This window comes from Epinephelus fuscoguttatus, linkage group LG13 (assembly GCF_011397635.1).
Source record: "Epinephelus fuscoguttatus linkage group LG13, E.fuscoguttatus.final_Chr_v1".
Taxonomy (NCBI): Eukaryota; Metazoa; Chordata; class Actinopteri; order Perciformes; family Serranidae; genus Epinephelus; species Epinephelus fuscoguttatus.
Window position 1 is genome coordinate 43,238,732 of NC_064764.1, and position 20,460 is coordinate 43,259,191.

The 20,460-nt window shown below is 48.3% G+C and overlaps 2 protein-coding genes across 14 annotated transcripts in view; both read right to left on the minus strand.

Annotated features, from left to right (window-relative positions):
* Positions 1 to 20,460, minus strand: part of LOC125899392 (TBC1 domain family member 8) — a 46,217-nt gene that overhangs the window by 14,597 nt on the left and 11,160 nt on the right. For both annotated transcript variants that reach the window (XM_049593667.1, XM_049593666.1), the window contains exons 5-11: positions 19,507 to 19,747; positions 16,852 to 17,059; positions 10,690 to 10,887; positions 9,624 to 9,773; positions 9,308 to 9,458; positions 5,891 to 6,105; positions 317 to 434 (exon numbers count right to left, since the gene is read on the minus strand). In XM_049593667.1, coding sequence (XP_049449624.1) covers positions 317 to 434; positions 5,891 to 6,105; positions 9,308 to 9,458; positions 9,624 to 9,773; positions 10,690 to 10,887; positions 16,852 to 17,059; positions 19,507 to 19,747 — 1,281 coding nt within the window. The remainder of the gene's footprint in view (positions 1 to 316; positions 435 to 5,890; positions 6,106 to 9,307; positions 9,459 to 9,623; positions 9,774 to 10,689; positions 10,888 to 16,851; positions 17,060 to 19,506; positions 19,748 to 20,460) is intronic.
* On the minus strand, positions 13,078 to 16,093 carry LOC125899394 (uncharacterized). 12 transcript variants are annotated; one of them, XM_049593672.1, is made up of 6 exons: positions 15,781 to 16,093; positions 15,473 to 15,560; positions 15,209 to 15,296; positions 13,929 to 13,972; positions 13,532 to 13,619; positions 13,078 to 13,311 (listed from the first exon to the last, which is right to left on the minus strand). In XM_049593672.1, exons 1-6 carry the CDS (start codon positions 15,944 to 15,946, stop codon positions 13,171 to 13,173), a joined length of 615 nt encoding a protein of 204 aa, XP_049449629.1. In that variant the 5' UTR covers positions 15,947 to 16,093; the 3' UTR covers positions 13,078 to 13,170. The 12 variants fall into 12 exon arrangements, 3 of the variants coding, with proteins under 3 accessions (XP_049449629.1, XP_049449627.1, XP_049449626.1); XR_007450723.1 differs by lacking the exons at positions 13,929 to 13,972; positions 15,473 to 15,560 and adding an exon at positions 14,105 to 14,148 and having other exon boundaries at positions 13,078 to 13,619; positions 15,165 to 15,428; positions 15,957 to 16,093; XR_007450722.1 differs by lacking the exons at positions 13,929 to 13,972; positions 15,473 to 15,560 and adding an exon at positions 14,105 to 14,148 and having other exon boundaries at positions 13,078 to 13,619; positions 15,165 to 15,428; positions 15,913 to 16,093.

Consider the following 20,460-nt stretch of genomic DNA (forward strand, 5'->3'; position numbering starts at 1 on the left):
TTACAGTGACTAAATAAAGGTCGTTGTTTGTGACCTCTGACCTATGACCCTGCGGTTAAAGTGACTAAATAAAGGTCGTTGTTTGTGACCTCTGACCTATGACCCTGCGGTTACAGTGACTAAATAAAGGTCATTGTTTGTGACCTCTGACCTATGACCCTGCGGTTACAGTGACTAAATAAAGGTCGCTGTTTGTGACCTCTGACCTATGACCCTGCGGTTACAGTGACTAAATAAAGGTCGTTGTTTGTGACCTCTGACCTATGGCCCTGCGGTTACAGTGACTAAATAAAGGTCGTTGTTTGTGACCTCTCACCTATGACCCTGCGGTTGAAGTAGTCAGGTAACATCCTCTCACAAACAGCCACCAGCAGCCAGAAAGCTTCTTCTTCTTTGGCGTAGAGCAGCAGCACCGACGCCAGGATGTTCATCGACTGGACAGAGGAACAGGAAACAGTCAGACGCTGTTTAACAACAGCTGAGAATAAATTACCTCCAGATATTCCAGATGTTCGGTCACAGTTAATCCAGGTTGGTACTGATAAATGATGCACAGCAGGGTCATCACACAGTCTTTCACAGTGTTCATTAAAACAGATATAAACTGCAAAAATAGAAAAATACCTGTGCACAGCTGAAGTTAGGGTGCTGGTACTGTGGCAAAAGTATAAACGTGTCAAGAAAAAAAACACATATGTTGTGGCTACATACCGCACCCCACACAGGACTTTGAAAGAGGATCAAGAATTTAATAGAGCAACACGTTTCGCTTACAGCTTGAGCCTGACTCTTTCAAAGTCCTGTCTGGTGTGCGGCATGTAGCCACAACATATGTGGTTTTTTTCTTTTCACAGATGTAAGCTGCAGTTTTAACACATTTCAAAGTTCTCTTATTTCCACATTTGGTCGTTACATGATAACGTCATGATCAAATTTCAAAATAAAATTGATGAATCATTTTCAAATGTCTCTAATTTACTTCACTGTATTTATTAAGTCAGTGATTGGCAGTGTGCCCCCTCACAGGAAAAGCATGTGCAGAGCAGCAGCCTGAGACACTGAAGTACAAGAACTACTACTGCTACAGCTACAACTAACAAAACTGCTGCGATGACATGCTATACTATGACTTTTTTTCCCGTGATTTTGGACGACATGCTGTACTATGAATTTTTTCCTTTGATTTTGGACGACATGCTATACTATGACTTTTTTTCCCGTGATTTTGGACGACATGCTGTACTATGAATTTTTTCCTTTGATTTTGGACGACATGCTATACTATGACGTTTTTCCTTTGATTTTGGGCGACATGCTATACTATGACTTTTTTCCTTTGATTTTGGACGACATGCTATACTATGACGTTTTTCCTTTGATTTTTGACGACATGCTATACTATGACGTTTTTCCTTTGATTTTGGACGGCATGCTATACTATGACTTTTTTCCTTTGATTTTTGACGACATGCTATACTATGACGTTTTTCCTTTGATTTTGGACGACATGCTGTACTATGAATTTTTTCCTTTGATTTTTGACGACATGCTATACTATGAATTTTTTCCTTTGATTTTGGGCGACATGCTATACTATGAATTTTTTCCTTTGATTTTTGACGACATGCTATACTATGACGTTTTTCCTTTGATTTTGGACGGCATGCTATACTATGACTTTTTTCCTTTGATTTTGGACGACATGCTATACTATGACGTTTTTCCTTTGATTTTGGACGGCATGCTATACTATGACTTTTTTCCTTTGATTTTTGACGACATGCTATACTATGACTTTTTTCCTTTGATTTTTGACGACATGCTATACTATGACGTTTTTCCTTTGATTTTGGACGACATGCTGTACTATGAATTTTTTCCTTTGATTTTGGACGACATGCTATACTATGACGTTTTTCCTTTGATTTTGTTCGACATGCTATACTATGACGTTTTTCCTTTGATTTTGGACGACATGCTATACTATGACTTTTTTCCTTTGATTTTGTTCGACATGCTATACTATGACGTTTTTCCTTTGATTTTGGACGACATGCTATACTATGACTTTTTTCCTTTGATTTTGTTCGACATGCTATACTATGACGTTTTGTCATGATTTTGGATGACATGCTATACTATGACTTTTTTCCTTTGATTTTGGACGACATGCTATACTATGACTTTTTTCCCACGATTTTTGAGGACATGCTATACTTTGACCTTTTTTTTCATTATTTTTAATTTTATGATGATTTTACAAAAGTATTTTAGAAATTCTCGTACTCGTCGTCGTCGTCGTCCTCCGCTTATCCGGGTCCAGGTTGCGGGGGCAGCAGCCTCAGCAAGGAAGCCCAGACAGTCCTCTCCCCAGCCACTTCCATCAGCTCTTCCGCGGGAACCCCGAGGCGTTCCCAGGCCAGCCGGGTGATGTAGTCCCTCCAGCGTGTTCTGGGGCAGCCCCGAGGTCTCCTCCCGGTTGGACACGCCCGAAACACCTGCCAAGGGAGGCGTCCGGAAGGCATCCTTACCAGATGCCCGAACCACCTCAACTGGCTCCTCTCGATGTGGAGGAGCAGCGGCTCTACTCCGAGTCCCTCCCGAATGTCTGAGCTCCTCACCCTATCCCTAAGGCTGAGCCCAGCCACCCTGCGGAGGAAACTCATTTCGGCCACTTGTATTCGCGATCTCACTCTTTCGGTCACTACCCAGAGCTCGTGACCATAGGTGAGGGTTGGAACATAGATCGACCGGTAAATCGAGAGCTTCGCTTTCTGGCTAAGCTCCCTTTTCACCACAACGGACCGGTTAAGCGCCCGCATCACTGTTGACGCTGCCCCAATCCGCCTGTCAATCTCCCGCTCCATCCTACCCTCACTCGTGAACAAGATCCCGAGATACTTAAACTCCTCCACCTGAGGAAGGACCTCCCCCCTGACCTGGAGTGGGCAATCCACCCTTTTCTGGCTGAGGACCATGGCCTCGGGATTCTCATCCCAGCCGCTTCACACTCGGCTGTGAACCACCCCAGCGAGAGCTGGAGGTCACTGTTCGATGGAACTAGGAGGACCACGTCATCCGCAAAAAGCAGGGACGAGATTCTCCCATCACCGAACCTGACACCCTCCACCACTCGGCTGCGCCTAGAAATTCTGTCCATAAACGTTATGAACAGAGCCGGTGACAAAGGGCAGCCCTGGCGGAGTCCAACCCTCACCGGGAACAGGTCCGACTTACTGCCAGCCACGTGAACCAGACTCATGCTCCTTCGGTACAGGGACTGGATGGCCCTTAGCAAGGGACCACCCACCCCATACTCCCGGAGCACCCCCCACAGGATGCCCCTGGGGACACGGTCGTAAGCCTTCTCCAAATCCACAAAACACATGTGGACTGGTTGGGCGAACTCCCATGCCCCCTCCAGCACCCTGGCGAGGGTAAAGAGCTGGTCCATGGTTCCACGTCTGGGACGAAAACCACATTGCTCCTCCTCGATCCGAGGTTCAACTATCGACCGGACCCTCTTCTCCAGCACCCTGGAGTAGACCTTACTGGGTAGGCTGAGGAGTGTGATCCCCCTGTAGTTGGAACACACTCTCTGGTCCCCTTTCTTGAAAATGGGGACCACCACCCCGGTCTGCCACTCCAAGGGCACTGCCCCTGATGTCCACGCAATGTTGCAGAGGCGTGTCAGCCAAGACAGCCCTACAACATCCAGAGCCTTGAGATATCCGGGACGAATCTCATCCACCCCCGGGGCTCCGCCGCCTTGGAGTTGTTTCACCACCTCGGCGACTTCTGCCCCAGAAATTGGACGACCCGCCCCCGAGACCCCCGTCTCTGTTTCCTCACTGGAATACGTGTTGGTGGGATTGAGGAGCTCCTCAAAGTATTCCTTCCACCGCCCGACAGTGTCCCCAGTTGACGTCAGCAGCTCCCCGCCCCCACTGTAAACAGTGTGAGCAAGTTGCCGCCTTCCCCCCCTGAGGCGCCGGACGGTTTGCCAGAACCTCTTTGGAGCCGATCGATAGTCTTCCTCCATGGCCTCACCGAACTCCTCCCATGCCCGAGTTTTGCCTCCACGACTGCCGCCGCCCGCTCTCAGCAGCCGCCGGTACCCATCAACTGCTTCCGGAGATCCACAGACCAACCATGCCCTGTAGGCCTCCTTCTTCAGCCTGACGACTCCCCTCACCTCTGGTGTCCACCAGCAGGTTCGGGGATTACCGCCGCGACTGGCACCAGCGGCCTTGCGGCCACAGCTCGCAACTGCCGCCTCAACAATGGCAGAGCAGAACAAGGCCCATTCGGACTCAATGTCCCCCTCCGCCCTCGGGACGCGGTCGAAGCTCTCCCGGAGGTGGGAGTTGAAGATCATCTGGACAGGTTCTTCCGCCAGGCGTTCCCAGCAGACCCTCACTGTTCGTTTGGGCCTGCCAGGTCTGCGCGGCGTCTTCCCCTGCCATCTGATCCAACTCACCACCAGGTGGTGGTGGTGGTTGACAGCTCTGCTCCTCTCTTCACCCGAGTGTCCAGAACATATGGCCGCAGGTCAAATGATACGACTACAAAGTCGATCACTGACCTGCGACCTAGGCTGTCCTGGTGCCACGTGCACCGATGGACATCCTTATGTTTGAACATGGTGTTAGTTATGGCCAAACTGCGACCCGCACAGAAGTCCAATAACTGAACACCACTCGGGTTCAGATCAGGCAGGCCGTTCCTCCCAATCACGCCCCTCCAGGTCCCGCTGTCATTGTCCACGTGAGCGTTGAAGTCCCCCAGCAGAACAATGGAGTCCCCGGTTGGGGCACTGTCCAGCACCCATCCCAGGGACTCGAAAAAGGGTGGGTACTCTGAACTGTTGTTCGGTGCATAAGCACAGACAACAGTCAGGACCCGTTCCCACCCGACCGCAGGGAAGCAACCCTTTCGTCTACCGGGTAAACCCCAACGTACAGGCAGAGAGTCTGGGGACTATCAGAAAGCCCACCCGGCCCTCCGCCTCTCGAGCAACTCCAGCGAAGGAGAGAGTCCAACCCCTCTCAAGGACTAGGGTTCCAGAGCCGGAACTATGTGTCGAGGTGAGGCCGACTATATCTAGCCGGTAACGCTCAGCCTCTTCCACAAGCTCCGGCTCCTCCCCCACCAGAGAGGTGACATTCCATGTCCCAAGAGCCAACTTCTGTAACCGAGGATCAGACCGCCAAAGCTCCCGCCTTGGTCTGCTGCCCAATCCACATTGCACCGAACCCTTCTGGATCCCTCTTCGGGTGGTGGGCCTGCAGGGGGACGAGCCCATGTAGCCGGTTCGGGCTGGGCCCGGCCGGACCCCATGGGCGAAGGCCCGACCACCAGGCGCTCGCCCACGGACCCCAACCCCAGGCCTGGCTCCAGGGCGGGGCCGCGGTAACCCTCCGGGCCGGGTACACGTATCCTTGATCATAACCATTATGAAGGGTCTTTTGAACCGTTCTTCGTCTGACCCTTCGCCCAAAACCAATCTGCCATGGGAAACCCTACCAGGGGCAAAATGCCCCCGACAGCACAGCTCCTAGGGTCATTAGGGCACTCAAACTCCACCACGATAAGGTGACGGTTCTCGGAGGAGTATTTTAGAAATTATGTTTCCAAATAATATATTTTCTAGATTGATGAAGAAGTCCAGGAAATAACACACAAATATTCTTAGTTTTTGTTTGGTTGGCTTCATGTGCTCCACCCACTTCTGAAACCAAACCAACGCCTTGTTAGTACAACTGCTGCTGCTGCTACTACTGCAGTTACAGCAGCCACCACAAAGTCATATTTCAGTAATTACTGTGCAGTGACATCATTTTCTCTGCACCAATCCATCACCATACTGCTCGGATCTTTGGATTCCTACCTGACAGTATCCAATCCTGGGGTTGCGGTGAGCGTAGGCGGTGAGGACACGTCTGAGTGCGGCAATGCCGGTAGGGTTTTGAAAGGCAGGATGGTCGGGCAGAGAGCGGTGAAGATCCCGCTCAATCTCCTCAGTAGCCAGGCTGCTGTGGCCCATCGACTTCTGCACCATGCTGGTGTAATAGCCCTGGTGGGACTCCAGCTCTGAAGACGCATCTGCACAAACCAGAGGCAGAGAAACTGTTAACAAGCAGCAGCAGAGTGTTCTCCAAAGAGAAGCCTCTGATCTCGTCCTCTGTCACACCATAACAAAAAGACATTATGTTATTCTGAACATGCTGTACGTACACAAAATGCTCCTCAATCCAGAATAGCGTTGGTCTTTACTGGAAAATACTAAATCTGGAAGAAGGCCTAATTCAGAATATCCCAATGAAATATGCTGTTTTTATGACCTGAATTAAATTCTGACTATTCTGGATAATGGAGGAATATCAGGGTTTCATGTACACGTACTCACTTATAGAACCAGCAGGGGATGAGGAGTTATGGGACAGACCATACACACACTAACACACACACATCATCATCATCATCATCATTATTAGCCCGGCGCGCACATGTAGGAAAATCCAGTCAGTGTTGTTGTTATTCTGTGAAATGTGGGAATGAATGAGGTCATCCTCCATTTAAACATCCTGACACTGAAGAAAAGATTTAGCACACAAAGCAAGAAGAGAAATTATCATCACATTAAATTCACCATGTCTAATTATCTGACTGGTATTTATATAGATATATATTTTCCACATTGTGTTTTCAGTAGGTCTTTGTTGTTATTGGACTGTTGTCCACTGATTTCTGAGGAAATCATACTTCCCATGCGCGAAAAATCACCAAACTTTGCACAAAGGTCCAGTCCCATGCCAGATTTGCTCAGCTGCAAACACAAGTCCATAGTCCTGATGGTGGCGCTACAGCAAGCGTCTAAAGTTCAAAACTGTGAAAATTCACAACAAATCGTCCGTATGTGCTACAACTTCACAACTTTCACCAAACTGTAGCCCCAATACTGAAGAAACTTTTGGACATTTATATATTAAAAGTATGAAGTTCATCACTTTTTTTTTTTCAAAACTTATTAAACCTCTCTCCTCCCACAATTTTTGCTCAGTTGTCACCAAACTTGCTACAGAGCATCTTCAGACTGTCCTACAAAAACTTTGTTTCTCAGATTTTTGATTTATCAAAAATTGAGCCTACAGTGCATCAAAATGTTTGACTGTAAACGGTACTGTAAACATATACATGCAAATTCTTGCTAAATAAGTTTTCAATGTTCATGAAAAAAATTGATGACGTTTGGTAAATATCAGAATTATATATCAAAAACTACACTTTTGACAGCATTTTGAATTCTGTCCTCATGTGAACCATTGCTGTCAATGGAAATACTTTACACATCAGTTTTTCACTTATGGAGATAATCAGTCATTGTTAAAAAAACAAACAAATTAACAACATCTCCATGCTGTCTAGATGCAAGATGTGTATTTTCAGATTTTTGTCTTGATAACTGAATTTATGGCAGCAGTCTGAAATCTGCCTTGACAGCTGCTGTCATCCTGGTGGCTGGCTTAGTCAATTTGTGAAGCCACAGATGAGTTGTCACTGGCTAATTAGCTCAGTAAGATAGAAGATGCTCCTTGGTGTCAGAGGTTGTGAGTTCAAACCTCAACTGATGCAAAATGTATATTGTAATGGCAACTTTCTTGTTGTCCTCATTCTGCCTCTTGTTGATCAGAATTGCCTAAATTTGCCTAAATTTGCCTAAAATTGCCCGGCCCCGACCATCGTCTGTTTGAATGAGCCTGTGGCTTCTTGACCTCTCCTGACACATTAAAATTTCATCTTCTACTTTTATTTTTGACTTTCTGGATTTTTTAGCAGTTTCACGTGTGTGCAATGTAAAAAAGAGGAAGCATGCTTTCTTGTTGATGAATGCCCAAAATATCTTCACCATGAGAGGAACTGATTCACTCACTCTGTAATGAAAGTGTTGAGGCGGCAGTAAGATAGAACTGTTTCTCATATATCAATAAAAACTGTCTCATCATATGTTTTATGCTTCTTTCTGTTTCTATATTCTGTGACACAAAGACATGACCTCAGATTGTTCTACTTCTTATTTTATTGAAGTTGTCAGTCACTATTTTTTCTGACTAAACAAAGTTTTTTATTCATGTGAGGAGGAGGACGCATACTGCCAGGAAGGAGCAGTGATAATAAGTTAGGACAGACAGTTTTTCCTGATCAGCTGTGAGGGTCCTAAGGACAGAGGGATGTTGTATGCTGTAAAGCCCTGTGAGGCAAATTGTGATTTGTGATATTGGGCTTTATAAATAAAATTGATTGATTGATTGATTGAAATCCCATAATAACCTTTGAGCATATTGTAATGAGAGAAAACTAGACTTCTGCTCCTTCTCTTGGTTCTGTTTTCAGACTGAAGAAAATCTATGATGGGGGACTTTGTCCAATCACAGGTCATTTCAGAGAGAGGGCGTTCCTATTGGCTGTTCTACAAATGCGTGCACGTCCCTTCAGTGAAAACCTGATTGAATGGCAGATTCAATCCTGCAGAGAAAGTTGCTGTTCCAGCATTGCCAACAACTGTCTCCACTGCAGAGCAACCCAACAAAGAGACGGACTGATCAAACAGAGTCTGAAAGAGAGTCTGACAATAAACTAAATAAAACACGTGTCAGTATCAGTGAAGAGTTTCAGACATGGAGACATCATGATGCTAACAGTTTAGCCTCCTGCTAACAGGAGCCTCAAATCACTGTGTGCCTCAGCGTCACGCCCCACCCTGCCCAAACAGACCACCTCTGCAGGAGGAGAGCAAACAGCAGCTCCAGAGACAGATCGACAGTCAGCAGCTGCAGCAACTTGATTTCAGTCAGCTCAAACCCCACCTCTGAGGATCAGACAGCCCTCGCTGGATCAGCAAACTTTCTGTTGCTGCTGTTACACAGGTTAGACCTCATGCTGCTGCTGGATACCAGCCTGCTGTGACACCCAGATGAATTCAAGACATTACAGCTGCTGCCTGTTCTCCTCCCAGCAAAGCAGTCCACAGCGGCAGGGAGCGAGGCGGAGGGACCATGCGGTGGCTAACGGCTAATTCTAGTCTCATCTGTGGTCTGATAAACAGGGAGGGCGCTACAATAAAATAAGACAAATAAATCAGTGCATGGAAACACCGTGTTTCTGCATTGAGTGTGTGCGTATGCCTGTGGTTGTCTGGTGGGAGGAGCTTAGGACAGAGAGGGGAGGAGCTTCAGGAGGAGGGTGTGCTGTATGTTTCGCCTTCTTCAGACTTCCCATACTGTTGCCTTCTGTATCTCTCTCTTACCTGAAAACGTCATCCACAGCTCCCCTCGCAGTGACTCTGGGATCCCCATGGCAACAAGCCTTTGGATCTTCTCTGTGCGGAACATGTGGACGCCACGACCGAACTCTGTGAAGTGATTCTCCCACAGCCGCTCTTTCACCTGCTCCATGCTCTGAACACGTACATACACACACACACAAATTCAGACATTAAGGTGTTGACTCGTTGAGTGTGCTGAGATCTGACTGCAGCTTGTGTGTGCAAACTTTGTCTCTCTCTTATAAACAAATTGAGTTTGACTCGTGTGCGCTGAGACAGACTCAAACTCTGACTCCACCTTGTTGCCATTGGTTCCTGGTTGGTTCTGGTGGAAGGCTGTCATCAGAGCCTCGCTGTTGACTGTGTTACGCAGAGCGTGCTCCTCTTTCTCCTCTTCATCAGAGTAGCTGCAGTCGTAGTAGAAGGTGTAGTACGGTGTTGGGGAGGTCTGAACAAAATATGAGACCAAACATCATCAGTCTGCAGACAGATGTTTTTCTAGGTGTCAAAATGCAGTAGTTCAACTTTATTTTAAAGGGACAGTTCCTCCTAAAATCAAACATACATGTTCCCCTCTTCCCTGTAGAGCTGTTTATCAGTGTAGACAGTTTAGGTGTGAGCTGCAGAGTGTTGCAGATATGGGCCGTAGAGATGTCTGACTTCTCTCCAGTGTAACAGAACTAGATGACACTCAGCTTGAGGAGCTCAAAACTCAACATCAGTGTCTCTGTAGAGAAATCATGACCTGGTTACTCAAGATAATCCACAGACCTTGTTGCTGCAGTTTGTAAACATTAATGGCGTCCTCTTCAGCTGAGCTGTAACGTTAGCTAGCTCAGTGGTGCTAGGTGAGCTAACAGTAGATACACACTTCCTTCTGCGCAGTGGCACGACACTTTAAACCTACAGGCCTGTCAGCACACAGATGAGCGCAGGTACATTTGGTCCTGACACAACGTGGGCGCTGGCGGTGAAAATGACGACTGTGTTGGTCTGAAACTAACGATGTCAGCTGTCCTGTGCTGTGCGCCACTCTGCAGCAGGAGTGAGAGAAGTTCAGACTCGACCAGCAGCAGTTAGACATGCTTCTCTTTTAGTCACTGACCAGCTTTACATTTTGATGGTAGGGGAATCTGTTGTTGCATCATATGTTTATATATATCTTTGAATGACCCCACCCCCCATTTAGATGGACAAATCTCAGCAGCTCTGCAGCCACAGTGTTAACGTTCACAACCCAGTGTGAGTCCAGCAGTGGGTTGGTTGCATGTCTTTCTCCGTCTGACTCCACACATTCATCTGTGCCTCAAAATATCTAAAACCTAAATGAATGAAATGTCCCAGCGCTCTGAGGTCACACGTACCACGCTCCTCTTGCCGTCCTTCCTGCTGCGGAACATGGACTGTTTCCACTGCAGCGCTCGCAGTCTGGAGTTCAGGCTCTCCACCAGCTCGTCTCGGTCCTGCAGCTCGATCAGCTGGAAGGCCTTTTTGGTCCGAATGCTCACTATGACGGGGTTCGGCAGCAGACTGGTGCTCTCTGCTTTCTCTATAGACAACACCTGACGAGAGGAAGGAAGGAAGGAAGAAAGCAAGGCATCAATACACAATCAGTCACTCACATGACAAGGAAAAGGTCCCTCACAAATAATCAAGGTGTTAATAAAATCTGCTCCTGAGTTCAACAACTAACAATATTCTTGTTATTATTCTATAAAGAAAGATGAAACAAACAGTTTCTACTGTATTTGATTTAATACCATAATATCACTCTGACTGTGACAGGGTGCCTTTATAAGAGATATATGGGAGAGGTCGATAAACCCACAGTTACTACAGCTTAAAGTGTTTCACACAGTTTAAAGTCAAAGCACAGTAACATGGTTTCACATATGAAACAGCAGCTCTGCAGGACGTCTGCAGGAATAAAGAGAGACTCTGCAGGAGCAGATGGGGAATTCCTCTTTATCAGCAGTAACAGATTAATGAGGCGGAAATGATCTCACTAATCTGAAGACAAAGCTTCAAGAGAAAACACAGGAAGTGGAGGATTAAACCAAAGAACCCATGACTCTTCACACTGTTCAGCAACTGACTGACATCAAACTGCTGATCTCTGCTTCATAAACCAAAGTTAAACAGATCAGGAGCTTCACATATTCTGCAAATTTTTATTTTCATATGCAAATACATGTGTAAAACAAGAAGAAGCTTCTGGATTGAAATCACTGATTTAAACTCTGTGTTTCTGTTTTCATTTAAACTTTCAGTGTGTTGGTTGAACATTCAGACGAGGAGCTGAACTAAATCAACCACTTTGATCAATACTTAAAATCAGCTGTGTTATGATGGATTCATTTAACAAGAGGTTTAAAGCTCGCAGGCAGATTCATTTTGGTATCATCTGGCAAACCACTAAACATATTGTAATTCAAGATGACTGAGAGAAAACTAGACTTCTGCTCCTCATCTGGTTTTCAGGAGACTTTGTCCTGATCAAACAGAGTCTGACAATAAACTAAATAAAACACGTGTCAGTATCAGTGAAGTGTTTCAGAGATGGAGACAACGTGTTGCTGATAGTTTAGCCTTATGCTAACTGGAGCCACACAACTGTGGCTTCAAGTTCATGTTCACCGCCTCACTTCCTGCTGCTACAGACCACCTTGCTGGGAGGAGAGAAGGCAGCAGCACCAGAAACTGAACCCTAGTCAGCAGCTGCAGCAACCTGAATCCAGCCAGTACAAACCCCAGCTCTGAGGACCAGACAGCCCAACTCCCCGCTGGATCTGCAAACTTTCTGTTGCTGCTGTTACACAAGTTAGACACAGTGAGGAGGGGCTGAGTGAATTAACTGTGAGCAACCCTACAAAGAAAGAGATTAAATAAATCAATGTACTGTGTGAGGTACGTGTATATACCCATGGTCGTCTGGTGGGAGGGGCTTAGGACAGAGAGGGAGGAGCTGCAGGAGCCTTTTCCAGATTTCTACCCACCCAGGCTTTATTGCACAGAGACACACGACTGTTTTCATGTGATAGAAGAGCTTAGTTTTCAAATCACAGCATCTTTATTTGGTTCACAGATTTCTCAGGAACAATTTATTCTTCTGAATCTCTGAAAGTCTGAGCGTCTCCTCTCACAAAGCAAACATGAGAGCAGAGTGTCACTTTCATTACTGCAGCTTATAACACCTCTGCACTGTAAGGTGTCGGTGTGTGTGAACACATGAAACCAGTGTTACTGTTTAACCAGCAGCTGGCTCAGTCAACACACACTGTTTAACCTACAAACACATGACCATTACACTGACACTCAGACAGAGGGCTTTGTCAGAAAGTCACTCAGGACACGGACAGACTGAAACTAAAATCACATCTGCCTCTGGAGGAGAAGAAAACTGTTGTGTGTTGCCTTCTTCTGTCTGAACTCAGTGGAGATGGTGGTGCATCTCTGTTCAGGCTTCAGCACCCCAAAATCTATATCTGGAGATCTGAAGATCAACTTGTGGAGCCGTAAAATGTCTCTTTATATTTACCAGATGTTTATGTTCAGGTGGTTATCACTCCCTACTAATGATGTCACATGACCTGGACCAATGAATCAGTGTTGTTGGACTTCATCACACTTCATACAGAGAGAAACCCACGCTGACACAGGGAGAACATGTCGGAGCACCTGGAGGAAACCCATGCTGACACGGGTAGAACATGTCAGAGCACCTGGAGGACACCCATGCTGACACAGGGAGAACATGTCAGAGCACCTGGAGGAAACCCACGCTGACACAGGGAGAACATGTCAGAGCACCTGGAGGAAACCCACACTGACACGGGGAGAACATGTCAGAGCACCTGGAGGAAACCCACGCTGACACAGGGAGAACATGTCAGAGCACCTGGAGGAAACCCACTCTGACACAGGGAGAACATGTCAGAGCACCTGGAGGAAACCCACGCTGACACAGGGAGAACATGTGGGAGCACCTGGAGGAAACCCACGCTGACACAGGGAGAACATGTGGGAGCACCTGGAGGAAACCCACACTGACACAGGGAGAACATGTCAGAGCACCTGGAGGAAACCCACTCTGACACAGGGAGAACATGTCAGAGCACCTGGAGGAAACCCACACTGACACAGGGAGAACATGTGGGAGCACCTGGAGGAAACCCACGCTGACACAGGGAGAACATGTCAGAGCACCTGGAGGAAACCCACGCTGACACAGGGAGAACATGTCAGAGCACCTGGAGGAAACCCACGCTGACACAGGGAGAACATGTGGGAGCACCTGGAGGAAACCCACACTGACACAGGGAGAACATGTGGGAGCACCTGGAGGAAACCCACACTGACACAGGGAGAACATGTCAGAGCACCTGGAGGAAACCCACGCTGACACAGGGAGAACATGTGGGAGCACCTGGAGGAAACCCACGCTGACACAGGGAGAACATGTGGGAGGAAGCTGGAGGAAACCCACGCTGACACAGGGAGAACATGTGGGAGCACCTGGAGGAAACCCACACTGACACAGGGAGAACATGTCAGAGCCCCTGGAGGAAACCCACACTGACACAGGGAGAACATGTGGGAGCACCTGGAGGAAACCCACGCTGACACAGGGAGAACATGTGGGAGCACCTGGAGGAAACCCACACTGACACAGGGAGAACATGTCAGAGCACCTGGAGGAAACCCACACTGACATGGGGAGAACATGTGGGAGCACCTGGAGGAAACCCACGCTGACACAGGGAGAACATGTCAGAGCACCTGGAGGAAACCCACTCTGACACAGGGAGAACATGTCAGAGCACCTGGAGGAAACCCACGCTGACACAGGGAGAACATGTCAGAGCACCTGGAGGAAACCCACGCTGACATGAGGAGAACATGTCAGAGCACCTGGAGGAAACCCACACTGACACAGGGAGAACATGTCAGAGCACCTGGAGGAAACCCACACTGACACAGGGAGAACATGTCAGAGCACCTGGAGGAAACCCACGCTGACACAGGGAGAACATGTAGGAGCACCTGGAGGAAACCCACGCTGACACAGGGAGAACATGTGGGAGGAAGCTGGAGGAAACCCACGCTGACACAGGGAGAACATGTCAGAGCACCTGGAGGAAACCCACACTGACACAGGGAGAACATGTGGGAGCACCTGGAGGAAACCCACACTGACACAGGGAGGACATGTCAGAGCACCTGGAGGAAACCCACGCTGACACAGGGAGAACATGTGGGAGGAAGCTGGAGGAAACCCACGCTGACACAGGGAGAACATGTCAGAGCACCTGGAGGAAACCCACGCTGACACAGGGAGAACATGTGGGAGCACCTGGAGGAAACCCACGCTGACACAGGGAGAACATGTCAGAGCACCTGGAGGAAACCCACGCTGACACAGGGAGAACATGTGGGAGGAAGCTGGAGGAAACCAACGCTGACACAGGGGGAACATGTCGGGCAACCTGGAGGAAACCCACGCTGACCCCGGGCGCGCCTGTCAGAGCACCTGGAGGAAACCCACGCTGACACAGGGAGAACATGTCAGAGCACCTGGAGGAAACCCACGCTGACACAGGGAGAACATGTCAGAGCACCTGGAGGAAACCCACGCTGACACAGGGAGAACATGTGGGAGGAAGCTGGAGGAAACCCACGCTGACACAGGGAGAACATGTCAGAGCACCTGGAGGAAACCCACGCTGACACAGGGAGAACATGTCAGAGCACCTGGAGGAAACCCACGCTGACCCAGGGAGAACATGTGGGAGCAGCTGGAGGAAACCCACGCTGACACAGGGAGAACATGTCAGAGCACCTGGAGGAAACCCACACTGACACAGGGAGAACATGTCAGAGCACCTGGAGGAAACCCACGCTGACACAGGGAGAACATGTCAGAGCACCTGGAGGAAACCCACACTGACACAAGGAGAACATGTCAGAGCACCTGGAGGAAACCCACGCTGACACAGGGAGAACATGTCAGAGCACCTGGAGGAAACCCACGCTGACACAGTGAGAACATGTCAGAGCACCTGGAGGAAACCCACGCTGACACAGGGAGAACATGTCAGAGCACCTGGAGGAAACCCACGCTGACACAGGGAGAACATGTGGGAGCACCTGGAGGAAACCCACGCTGACACAGGGAGAACATGTGGGAGCACCTGGAGGAAACCCACGCTGACACAGGGAGAACATGTGGGAGCACCTGGAGGAAACCCACGCTGACACAGGGAGAACATGTCAGAGCACCCGGAGGAAACCCACGCTGACAGGGGGAGAACATGTCGGAGCACCTGGAGGAAACCCACGCTGACATGGAGAGAACATGTTGGAGCACCCGGAGAAAACCCACGCTGACAAAGGGAGAACATGTCGGAGTACCTGGAGGAAACCCACGCCGACACACGGAGAACATGTCAGAGCACCTGGAGGAAACCCACGCTGACACAGGGAGAACATGTCAGAGCACCTGGAGGAAACCCACGCTGACACAGGGAGAACATGTGGGAGCACCTGGAGGAAACCCACGCTGACACAGGGAGAACATGTGGGAGCACCTGGAGGAAACCCACACTGACACAGGGAGAACATGTCAGAGCACCTGGAGGAAACCCACACTGACACAGGGAGAACATGTCAGAGCACCTGGAGGAAACCCACGCTGACACGGGGAGAACATGTCAGAGCACCTGGAGGAAACCCACGCTGACACGGGGAGAATATGTCAGAGCACCTGGAGGAAACCCACGCTGACACGGGGAGAATATGTCAGAGCACCTGGAGGAAACCCACGCTGACACAGGGAGAACATGTCAGAGCACCTGGAGGAAACCCACGCTGACACAGGGAGAACATGTCAGAGCACCTGGAGGAAACCCATGCTGACACAGAGAACATGTCAGAGCACCTGGAGGAAACCCACGCTGACACGGGGAGAACATGTCAGAGCACCTGGAGGAAACCCATGCTGACACAGGGAGAACATGTGGGAGCACCTGGAGGAAACCCACGCTGACACGGGGAGAACATGTCAGAGCACCTGGAGGAAACATGCAGACTCCACACAGAAGGGTTCCCCCACCCTCGGGGTTCAAACCAGGAACCCTCTTGCTATAAGGAGACAATGCTAACCACTGCACCGTGCCACCCCCTTATAGTTCACTCATGGTTGTTATCATCTCATCAGTCATTCAAAGGCTTTATGAGAACCACCTGAATGCACCATCAGCTGTTCTGTCAGACTGAGTAAAGAAACATACAACAATAACTTATTAGACCTTCTGTAGAAACCTGGTGTAGTAAAGATGTTCAGGTTCAGCCCGCTGAGCTTCAGTCCTCTCTCAGGTCTGAACACTGCTGTAGTGTTCACAGTGTTATCATGAACTACTGAGGCTGACACATGGACGACTTCAGTCTCTGTGTTTGTAGAGTATGACAGGTGAGATAAACAGCACAGTGTGATGTCATCAGGTGAGACTGTGATGTAGGTAGCGTACCTCTGAGAGAGGGATGACCAGGACGCAGCTGCCTTCCTCTCGGCTGGAGAAGCACAAGTAGCTGTCAGTGGTGTAGAGGATCCCGGCCGTGTGGCAGCGTGCGTGTGGCGTCCACACCGAACAGGACGCCACCTCATGGAGTCTCTCACCCCGGGGGAGCCGAAACAGAGCCAGGACGTACTCCCTTAGAGCCTGCTCCTCCAGGATCCTGGAGAGAAGACGATGATGGAGGGAAGAAGAGTCACAGACGGAAATCAGAAAAAGGTTTGGACTGGAACAAATAGAACCTGGACTTGTTTCTACATTCAGTCTTCAGGTTCAGACACAACTACACATAATGACAGATGTTAGTGCTGTGGATGTTACTGTGGCAGAGAACAACAGATACTGGCTTCAATGGTCAGACTGTGTGTCTGTACTGGTACGATCTGATGTTACTGGTCAGCTGCCGAATGACAAACATGAGGTGAAGCATGAATGAAGCAGCTGATGCTAATTGGCTAACAGAGGCTTGACTTTCCCACACTGCCTGAACTGAACAAATGCTGCACTTTAATACTGACAGCTGAAACTAAATACAGCATTAAAGATTGTGTCAGGTAAATAAATTAAAGTAATATGAAAAAATGGGGAGGAAGAAGAAGAGGAAGAAGAAAGGGAGTGGGCAGTTAGATTAAGTGACTTCAGTCCACTTCCTGTGGAGGATGTCACATGACTGGAGTTAGGTTTGTCAGGTTTGGTGTGTAATTCTTCCAGAGACGAGTGAAGATCTTTTGCCTCTCTGGGCACCATGCTCACGTGTGCGCGCTTGCGCGAGACTGTGAGACATGGACACCGCGTTCATATGTGTTCACGTGCTTTCACTGGCGGTGCCCAGAGAGGCAGTCAGAGCTACAGGCTACAGTGAGGCTAAAAACAGAGTTCAAATGAGGTTTTTCCAAACAGCTTTTTATGTCGGGGCTTCAGGACACTTGGATCACTACGGACGAGCAGTATGGAGATATTTTGTGGTTTCAATGATGTGTTTTTGGACGTTTGAATCTGGGGCGCCGTCAGCCTCCATTAGGTGGAGTTGTGTTGCTACCTCCTCTCCCCTTGGATCTCTGCAAGTGATGTGAGGACTCTAAAACTTCACCTGAGCCTCCCTCGGCATATGGGTGAGTAGATAATGGCTGAATTTTCATTTTTGGGTGCACTGTCCCTTTAAACACAGTGTTGCTGAAAATTGAAGTTCAGTAAAAAAACAACAGATGAAGAGAAACATACAGTGTCAACATTTCTTCTGGTGATTGACTTGTTTCATCCTCTTAGTTGAATAGTTTTGTAATAAAATGTTGTTATTCATTCATCATCCTACAGACTCAATAAATAAATAAACTATAAATCACCAGGACCTGAATGAGGTGAACTGCGACAGTCAGGGAGGAGAATCTGAGCTCAGGATTAAATGAGCTGTGAAGTCTTTATTTTTCTTTTGATTTCACATTCAGCAACTCGTTTCAGCTGCGCACCCACTTCCTGCTTTCTGTCTTCTCCTCTCGTCCTGGACTGTCCGAGGTTTGTGTCCCTCACATGTTCCATTTCTTCTTCCTCATTTCACTTTCTGCCTCCTGATGTAAATACATTACTAAAAAAAAAAAAAAAAAAAAACAAACCTGTCTGTGATGTGGTCACCACCCACTCCTACATTTTCTCTGTAGCTCGGGCACTTTACTTCCTGTTCTGGTTTTGAGGTTTGTACAGAGACAGAAATAAGTCTCACAGTGCTGTGAGGAGCAGTGCTGCATGACGTTTGTCAAGGAACGTTTGTCTATTTCTGTAACTTTCAGAAACCAACGACTGAACATTAACGCTCACTTCACACAGAGATCAGCCAGCTGTGCTGAGGTGAGAAAAGAGCCAGGCTGTGAACTTCTCTTTCTCACTGGGCTTGATCTGACACCCGCTGCAGAGCGACGCACAGTGCAGCACCAACTGTCATCACACAGACGCAGCTATTTTCACAGCCAGCACCCACGTTGTGTATGTAGCAAATATACTTGCACCCATCTGTGCACCCATGGGTGTGTAGGTCCTAACAAGGTGTGATCAGGCACATTGTTGGTGTGTTGGTATTTATTTTGAGGCAACCGAAATCCACTTTGACATTAAAAATAAACCTGGTCTAAAGAATGCTGTCGTATGTTCCTGCTGTGTACACACACTGCGTGATGTTGGCCTGTCCCAGCTGAGTGACAACCAGCGGTAAAGAAACCTGTTGATATCTTTGGTGGTGACTCTAAAACGGTGGTCCTACGTCACACAGTCAGAGAGATTCAAAGGTGGTTGTTGCTATGCTGTGCTTCACAGCTGTAGAAGTAATAACCCTGCAGCATGCTGTCACTCGTGAAGCTGTTGCATCGTAGCCTGTGATTCAGCGACGCTGTCATTGTACAGTCTGCAGACATCACACTGGATGTTTATCAGATCCACGTGACACAGTGTAGCTGCACTGATCAGACCTCACAGTCTGTCAGAGGGTTCAAAGGGCTCATCGTTCAGATGGTAAGATGCTCCTACATAGACGGGTTCAAACCTCTGCTTGTTACACACACAGGGACGTGTGGGGGGGCTGTGGGAGGGTGAAACATATCGGTAACAAGAAGCAGCACTGACCTCTTGGTGATGCGTGTGGGCTGCTGCAGGACTCGGTCCAGCTCCAGGCCTTCGCTGTCCAGCAGCCGCCTGAGGGCGATGTCAGCCAGCTGACCTATGACCCCGAACGCCTCGTCCAGGTTCAGGAACATGGAGAATTCCCTCTGCCGCTGCCGTGTGGTGATCCGGACCGCCTCCGTCATCAGTCCAGTGGAGACCCGCTCCAATCGTGTCACCTCCGCCCAGGGAATCACAAACTTGACTGAGGAAGAAGAAGAGGAGGACAGCTGAGTTTCTTCAGACTGACTGCAGGTCACTGAGACTGCTACACCTGTGAAACACTTCATGGTCTTTAGTTATGTTGGTCAAACAAACTGAACTCTCCTGAAATTGTCAAACTGTGAATTAAAGATGCTGCTGTAAGAAGTGACACAGCAATAACTACGACCTGACCTCTGCTTGTAAGATGTGAAACGATCCAGAAGATTTCCCTCAATGAACTGTATTTCATACATTAAAGGTACACACAGTATATCTGGGAACAACATCATATGCTGTCAGAGTTTCCTGAAGTAAAGGAGCCGACAGAGTGAAGGGACGTGAGTGGGTAACATATCTGACAAAGATTTTTTAACCAGTTATGAAGAAGTTACTTGTGCATACTGAGCTGCTGCATGAGAAACAAGGACGGATTAAAGAGAAACAGTGTCTGACACCGTTCACACACCTCAGTGACACAGAGTCGGTTAAAAATCAGTAGTTAGAGGGTATGATGTCATTGTTTGTCTACAAAATAACTTTTAACTAACAAATAACTTTTGAATCAACGTGTTCTCTTAAACTCCAGCTCATGTCAATTATTAAACACTCAAAGTTTCTCAGGTGAAGTGAGGATTGTTTAGAGGAGTAAAGAGGTGGATCAGACCCCGAGCACACTGAGCTCTTGTTTTCAGTGAGAGGAAAGATTTTGCTCGC

Bases quoted from the DNA above. Each gene is read 5' to 3' on its own strand.
- LOC125899394 (XM_049593669.1), bottom strand. From the start codon at position 15,671: ATGTCAGCGTGGGTTTCCTCCAGGTGCTCCGACATGTTCTCCCCCTGT. The intron at 14,149-15,516 runs GTGCTCCCACAT...GGTTTCCTCCAG, and splicing joins TCAGCGTGGGTTTCCTCCAG to GTGCTCTGACATGTTCTCCC. The intron at 13,752-14,060 runs GTGCTCCCACAT...GGTTTCCTCCAG, and splicing joins TCAGCGTGGGTTTCCTCCAG to GTGCTCCCACATGTTCTCCC.